At 41.7% G+C, this 7,995-nt stretch overlaps 1 protein-coding gene across 1 annotated transcript; it reads left to right on the top strand.

Annotated features, from left to right (window-relative positions):
- The first annotated feature begins 5,561 nt into the window (after nucleotides 1–5,561).
- On the top strand, nucleotides 5,562–7,632 carry LOC135170606 (PBAN-type neuropeptides-like). Its single transcript, XM_064136593.1, has 3 exons — nucleotides 5,562–5,716; nucleotides 6,397–6,624; nucleotides 7,103–7,632. Exons 1-3 carry the CDS (start codon nucleotides 5,635–5,637, stop codon nucleotides 7,363–7,365), a joined length of 573 nt encoding a protein of 190 aa, XP_063992663.1. The 5' UTR covers nucleotides 5,562–5,634; the 3' UTR covers nucleotides 7,366–7,632.
- Nucleotides 7,633–7,995: the final 363 nt, after the last annotated feature.

Below are 7,995 nucleotides of genomic sequence, written 5' to 3' on the forward strand. Positions count from 1 at the left end.
TTATTTTCATAATGTAATTAAAAATGTGATAATAATATTTTCTCGTCGATATGTTTATTAACTGTCTGGTAATAAATTTCCTCCCCTGAATTTTTCTATAAAATTTTTTCGTTCTTGTTACCATCCAATTATCCGATAATTTATTATTCAGCAAAAATGCCCACAACATCTGGTTTTTCATGGCAATATTTGCTATCAATTATCACAGTATTTCTAGACCATCACGATGACCTGTCGTCTATCGTCTATCGTCGGCAATCGGTCAATTTGTACGATTTGCTCACCGTCATGAACACGGATATTGATGGCTGATTTTTATCGCATCACTAATTTTAGGAACCACTGGGGACCAGTGCTACGCCGACGGTGTATTATACTGTATTCTCCGTCAGGACACGAGTCATTCCCCTCTCCTGAGAACCAGGTGTATAATAAAATCCTATCTAAAAAATTACCTACTCTAGTACTCGACAAGAATCGAAAATATCGAGGTTCGCAGGTGAAGAACATCCTCTAAGTGATTTCCTTAATTAATGTGCGTAATCAACGATTAAGAATTGAACCAGTGATAGTTCCTCGTCTTCCAATAGTTTCATTTCATTCCAGTTCGTAGATCTCCGTCAGGATCATAGCAATGAGCGTCTGTCCATCCACCCTGACATATTTCTTCGCGATTGCTATAATTCTCCCACATCAGCTGGAGAGTCACCCAGAGACTGACTGGCTCGACAACATCATCAAAGGTCTCCATGGATGCCATCATGTGCACACAGCTTTGATGATCAGCCAGATGACAAGAGACTCCGACGGTGTCAAAGACGATGTGTTCCGAAAAGTCATAAAGTCAATGTCAACTGTGACATTAGAAGTCACTGGTGAATCTATCCAGATGAAAGACCTGGACTTTGGAACTGTATCAAAGCTATCAACTTCCCTGCTCTTCATATTTTACCACAAATATTCCGAAGACAACTTGCAAATCCACCGAATGCTGCGTTCCCTATCTGACGTGGCTGATTTCTCCGTGAACTACCTCCTCATCATCCTGAGGACATCATCAAACCTGACCTCAGTCATCGAGCAGGTGCTCCTGCAAGCCTGGAATGAATCAATTCCAAATGTCGTCACAGTCGAGATTCCTTCACCAGCGGATGACATCAGTCTTTCCAAATCAGCTGATCATCGAGACCAAGTGATAATCCACCAGTTCAATCCCTTCGCCAACGAATTCCATCACGAGGACTTCTCCCCCAGCATCAAGTTATTCCGAAATTTCGCGAAGAACATGTACGCGCGTCCGCTGAATGTCATCATCACCAGCCGACCGCCGTTTTCCTACGTCAACTGGACGAGGAACAATCAGATGAAGACAATGTCCGGACCGAACATCGTCCTCCTGCAGACGCTCGCCAGGAAGCTGAACTTCACTCCCATCATCAAGTCAAGAATAGACAGGAACACCCTCTGGCAGGATGAATTTTTAATAAAAAATTACACAGCAACTCTGGCAGCTTTATCAGTGGATGTGTTGGCTCACCTATCGGTCCGTTACTCGGACGACGTCATGGAGGAAACGGTGCGGTCGAGGACGATCATGAAGCTGGAGCTGGGGGTGCTGATGCCGAAGAAGTACGAGATCAACAAAACAGGCGTTGAAAATGCTGTGGAAAATAGCGCCATCACCTTCATCATTATCACCATCATCTGGCTAGCAGCGATTCTGCTGAAGTTTGATGATAACATCTGGCAGCTGTGCGTCGTCTTCAGAATGGTATTTTCCATTTCCGGGTGTCGCCAGCCGTCTAGATCCCCGGAGAGGGTCTTCTTCTTGTTCGTGGTCGTCCTCGGGTTCATGTACTCCAACGACATCTACGTTTCCCTGATGAACCTTGGGATTGATCCACTGGTGGAAATCAAGTACGAAACCTTTGAGGCGATTGATGACGCCGGGCTGACTCCCATCATGCTGGCGACCAAGTCGCCGAGGGTCATCTCGCATGCCTTTGGAGGTGGGCTGGATCTCTTGAAGAAGAGTCTGGGATCTGGGGACAATCAGAATTGTCCCCAAATGGCGATGGCCCATCGCAACGTCTGCTGTGTGATATACAGGAACGAGGAGGAGTTCTACAGAAAATCAGTCGATCCAGAAGGTGGAATAGATCAGTTGTCATTGACGAAACCGATTCTTTGGTCCGGCGATGCAGCTTTTCATTTTCGGCAAGGACTACCTGGTAAGGGAGACATGAACCGGATTATAGACAGATGTGATGAAACTGGCCTTCTCGACAAGTGGTACTCGAACCTGAGGCGGTCCTCGGGGGTGAAAAATTATGGGAACGATGGAGATCAGTTGACTGAGGTGAAATTACAGGCTCGTCTGGTGGGACAGCTGATAGTGGTCGCTGTTGTTGGAGATACACTCGCTACTCTAGCGTTTATTGGGGAATTATTGAGTCATCGATTCGGGAGATTTTGGAAGAGAGAAAAGAAAATTGAGGGATGATTGGCTTGATTGGGTCTTCTCCTGAGGAGGTTTACAAACTGGGATAAAACTAACTATTAAAAGAGGGAACAATACGAAAGGAATTATTTACCAATTGTTGGAGAGTTTGTCACTTGTCAATCCCCAACGAAAAGTTAATTAAATTAAAAAATATATACAAAAAAATTATTTTCTGTTCATACACCCTTAATTCGTGTTTTTACGATTAGTTTGCACCCCACCCTCTCCCCTCCCTGCATAACATTCGTCAAAGGACTCACCCTGAGGGGAACACCTGCCCAGGTAGAGTCGTTCCTTTGACGACTGTCCAAGACTTTTTCTTTGACTGTCTAATTCATTCATTACGTGCTACAAATTTTTGACCGCCGTCGCTAGGAATCGAATCCGGATTCTAGTCCTCTAACCGCACAACCACTACCGTCGGTAATTAAAAAAAATATATATATGTATATATTAATTAATAAAATAACAAAACTCATTCGTGTTCTACACTCTCGAACTACTAAATATGACATTCAGCCAGATAGACTTTTTGGACCCCTCAGGGCTCCGGAGTGGCACCAAACGCCACATAATTCACCCGGGGCGAGACGCTACGTCGTATTAAGATCAAATTTCTGCGAGGACGAGAGAGACATGTTTCCGTCACTGACAAATAGGCCGTCTCGGCGGTTCGTGTGGACAAGGATCACTTCGTTATGTAAACAGAATACGAGATCTTCGGAAAGGGCCACCTGATCTTCCAATTCCAGTTTTTCCTGCTGGGACGAGTGCAGTAGGATAATTTTTTCTAAATTATTCAACTGGTTATTATGGACTCTCCTGCAGCGATTTTTTTCAATTTTTAAAGTCCCTTGAACAATAAATAACTTCAACAATTTATAACTCCTGGTTAATTAGAAATTCATATCTTTACGCAGTTTTTTATTGTCTTTAATTGTGTAAAAAATATAAATTTTGTGGAAACGTATTTTTCTTTGATTCTTAGGAGAGTAAATCAACTGCTTTGAATGATTTAAATAAAAAAAAATCGATTGACCACTTCGCTACTGAAATATTCTATCAGCACATCCAGTTACGTCACAATTTCTGTGAAACCCAATTGACCCGCAAAATTATCACTAAACATCCTGCAATTTTTTTTTCCTGTCAATGGAGATGCAAGTACACCTAAATGAGAAGTGAGCACGCGTCAAATATATCCACACGCAGATAGCAACACCGTAAACTCTCGCTTTTGACGTATCCCAGAACACCTAATCCAGATAAACACTATTTTATATTTAGTTCAAGCTCTCATCCACCTCGCTACCCCCGACTATCTCGCAATTAATGAAATGGATTGGGCCAAGTCATCTGGGTAATCCAATCATTACGTAAATCATCGAAGAACTGGGGATGAGCAGCCGCAGAGGTCCATTGGAGGGGACAAAAGTCAACATAACAGACTGACTCACCCCCTTTATTCTTTTATTGGGGGCGCAGGCACTGCCGGGGGAATATTATCTGACTCCGGTTTCCATTACAATTCAATCGGTTGAACCAACAAACGAATGCCCTCGACAAGTCTATCTAAACGGTCATCTAGCCTCGGCAATCTGTCCAGCAATTAAAGTGTCATCTTGACCAGGGGCAGGGGGGAGGGAGGACCTAGACCACCCTGAACCAAGTCATTGATTTTCTGGGGATCATTAAACTGTCGTTAAGGTGTTTATCTAATGCGATGTGTCGCAATTTTTATAATTCCAAGTAATTGTTCAAGTATTTTTTTAAATATCGCTTTAATGAATCAATTAATTTATTTATCCATTCAATTATTTTAAATTAGTCTCCTGAGATGAATTGATTCTCTGTCATCTAGAGATTTAGTTAACATTTTTTAAGAATTATTATCATTTACTTGATTTTCAGTCACAACCTCTTGATATTAATAAAATAAATCATCAATAATTAATCATCATTAAAGGAAAATTGAATTTAAAAAATGTCTAGTTACGTTTTGCGGAACTTCGTCGGTGGAAATGAATTTTTCATCGATTTTATCTCAGTTTTCCTCTAAGATAACAGAGGATCTCTGACCCCGAGTGCCTCCACGCACAGCTCTGCTCTATCCTCTACCCCATAGGGCGTAATGAATGAGTAACAGTGACACGGCGCCCCGATAGACACTCCTCCCTGGAGCTTAGCCCCTGTCAATCGTATTTAGATTTAATTTGCAACCGGGGAAAGGAGGGATTAGCGCAGTCCTTGGCACGTCATTGGGATCGTATGTGTGGGGATGTCTTATGCGTTACAAATGATGTGGAGGAACTTCTGCGTCGTCAGGGCAGCCTAACTGGGTAAAAATAAAACTTCAATTTATTTCATTTAGTCGATATTGTATGAATAAATAATTTCCAGTTAAACGTTAAAGATTTTGCTGTTCCACCAAAGGTCGAGGTCATTTAAAAATCGCAAATTGGTTTAATTTATTCTAGTGAATTATTCAATTTGAGTTTAATTCGTATTGAAGATTGATTGAATATTGTTGTGAAACAATTAATTAATTATTGTGGTCTTTAGTGACTTTAAATTTCCTCTTTTATTCCCTCAATCGATCTCTCGGTTCAGAATTTTGTTTATTAATTCGTCATTTTTTCTGAATGTTCTCCACTCACCAACTGCGTCTCTCAAATCCAAAAAATTTCCGGTAATTTCGGGTTATCCCCCTGTCAATCTCTTCCTCCATTCTCACCCCTCTCAACCCCTCGTGGAGGTTCTGAGTGCCTTCATCGTGTATGGGCGACTCGGTGTCTCGATGAAAATGGAGACAAATCACCGGTAGTCCGTCGTGATTGCACGCGGGGATCCTGAGCTGTGTGAGCCCCTTCTCCAGCCACCCCCACAGTCTTTTTCCTCATTCACGTCCTCCCTCCTGCCCCTCGCACCGTGAAACTGAACACAGCAGAAAATAACACTTGTAAACCCACGTACCCCATCCCTAGGGATTTTCCACGCGCCCCGGCGAGAGAGGAATGACAAAACCTCCCCCTTCCTCTCACCACCTGGGATTAGGTTAGCAGGAGTGCTATAAAACCTGGGGATCGAACTGCCATCGACATCACTTGATCGGGATACACCGTAAGGACACAATGTTCGCCATTTCGTGTGCAAGTGCATGTGTACGAGTTGGCGTTCTACTGATGATCGCCGCCATTGTGACTTGTGATTATGGTAAAGGTCAATTGAACGGGGGTTATGGGGTCTGGGGAGCTTTTCTCGAGGATCGGGAAATTATAATCGAACGCGGAGTTTATGGGGAGGGGGTAAACCACGGAAATTCGAAGGGGTTCAGGACGCGGAGGGAAATGGAAAATTATGAAAAATATTATCGTGTTATCACGGGGTCAGAACTGAAAAGTGGAGGACAAGAAATAATTTTGTTGCTTAGGCAGGAAATTTTATTGGGTCAAACTTGAATTTTTTTGCGAAACTTTTTTTTTCCATTTGTTTAAAGTGTTGGTATCGAGAAATGGAATTTATTGACAGTCAGTATTGGCAGGCCGGTCCATTTTACGTTATTTTCCTTCTACTTCTGTGACAATTTTCCAGAAATTTTAACGGGTTTTCCGGGAAATTTTACCTCAACTCGATATTTAGTCTTTCAGGTGCATTTCACTCTCTGAACGATCAAAAAACTGAGATTCATTGATTATTTATTTATTGTTAAAGGTATTTAAAGTTGTTATTTCACATTATTTATCTTCCTTTCATTTTTTTCTTAACAATAGACTGGAAAAAAGAAAATTTAAGGGTAAAGTTCTGGTTTTTTTACCGGAAGTTTCTATTGAAATCCTGGCCCACTTCAAGTGCTGGTACTCTACTAATTTACTGAGGAATTATCGAAATTCCAGATGGCAATCAAGCGGCCAATTTTGCGGACAGAAATTTGGAAGCCAGTGTGCTTTGCAACGGAGGGAGGTGCGCGGAGACCGGCAACGGGATATCCGGTGCTATGTGGTTTGGCCCAAGGCTGGGGAGGAAGAGAAGATCGGATGAAAAAATGGAGACACCCGACGAGGAAATCAACGCTATGGCTGATGTTATCAACGGTGGACCCTGGGGCTGGCCTATTTATTCCGGTATAAATAAATCACGGTCAATTAACTACAAAATTCAACCGCATATTTTGTGAAAACCCTGACATTTTAGAGGACCTTTCAAAATCAAAATTTAGAATTTAAAAAACGTTAACGAATTTCTCTGAGACTTCAAAAGAACTTGGAAATGAATTTTTTTTTTCTTAGAACAGTGAAAAGTTTTAATTGACTGCAATTTAATGCAATTAAATAATTAATCCAAATTCGTTCCCCTTTTAATTCTCAAGAGCCTTTTTTTGAGAAAGTCAGAATCATTTTGAGTATAAAAAAATTAATTCGTCTGGGGAAGTTAAATAAAATGAAACGAATGAAAAAAAATTGTTTTTCGAAATCTCGAATAATTTAAAAAGAAAACAGGGAAACTCGATTTCAAAAGATCAAATTGATGTGCTTCTCACGTACGTAAGTTCCTCTCTGAATTCATCCGCCATTCCTCCCGGTTAATCTCTATTATTTCCAGGTGGTGAAGATAAACGACAGACGCAATTCATCCCCCGACCGGGGCGCGAGTTGCCCGACGATTTTATCGAAAAGTACATGGCCTACGATTTCGATAAAAATCGATTATTCCGTTACATCGACGCCCAGGAAGACCTGAACCTCCAGCGTCACCAGTCGCCACCACCTCCTGTCCCCCATTTTGCCCCACGGCTCGGACGTAATGTGGCATTCAACCCCTCACCGAGACTTGGACGTCACCTGCGATTTGTGCGAAAAGCCTGAGACATTCCCGAAGCCATCACCGCAGGGGCAATCGCCTCCTCGTGATCAATTTATTTCATGAACATGCATCTTAATGAATTCACTGAGATATTATGAAGTATTATAAGAGGGCATATTTATATTTGTATTTTAACATTTCCACATAACTATTGTGCTGTATATAAAGTTCATGGAGATTATTCGATCACTTGTTTTTTTTTTAATTTATAATTCCAATTGAACTATTCGGAAAATCAATTTGTTCATAAAAAAAATTTAATCCTAGATCTCAAGTAACAAATTGTTAATTATAATTGGGAATCATGAAATCAGCGAAGGAAATTATAAAATCAGCGAATGCTTTCATCTTCATGGACTTCAAATTTCCTCGAGTTCAAGAGAAAATTATTCCGGTCATGGGGGTGAAATTGCTCCGAGGAGGAGGGGGAGGAAGTAATACCGGAACTGGTGGGCCATGTGGTGATGTTAACGTAGCGCCATAAACGTAAAATTTGGAAACAAACAAATCCTCGCATTTCAACAGCTAGTGAGCTACTGCTACACCTTCAACCCCCTCTGCCCGCATTGCCCCCCTCCACCGAGACATCGGGTGTCTTCCCAGCCGATAATTTTCCCATCGGCAGTATTTAT

This window comes from Diachasmimorpha longicaudata, chromosome 17 (assembly GCF_034640455.1).
Source record: "Diachasmimorpha longicaudata isolate KC_UGA_2023 chromosome 17, iyDiaLong2, whole genome shotgun sequence".
Lineage (NCBI taxonomy): Eukaryota > Metazoa > Arthropoda > Insecta > Hymenoptera > Braconidae > Diachasmimorpha > Diachasmimorpha longicaudata.

Bases quoted from the DNA above. Each gene is read 5' to 3' on its own strand.
- LOC135170606 (XM_064136593.1), top strand. From the start codon at position 5,635: ATGTTCGCCATTTCGTGTGCAAGTGCATGTGTACGAGTTGGCGTTCTA. The intron at 5,717-6,396 runs GTAAAGGTCAAT...TCGAAATTCCAG, and splicing joins CATTGTGACTTGTGATTATG to ATGGCAATCAAGCGGCCAAT. The intron at 6,625-7,102 runs GTATAAATAAAT...TATTATTTCCAG, and splicing joins GGGCTGGCCTATTTATTCCG to GTGGTGAAGATAAACGACAG.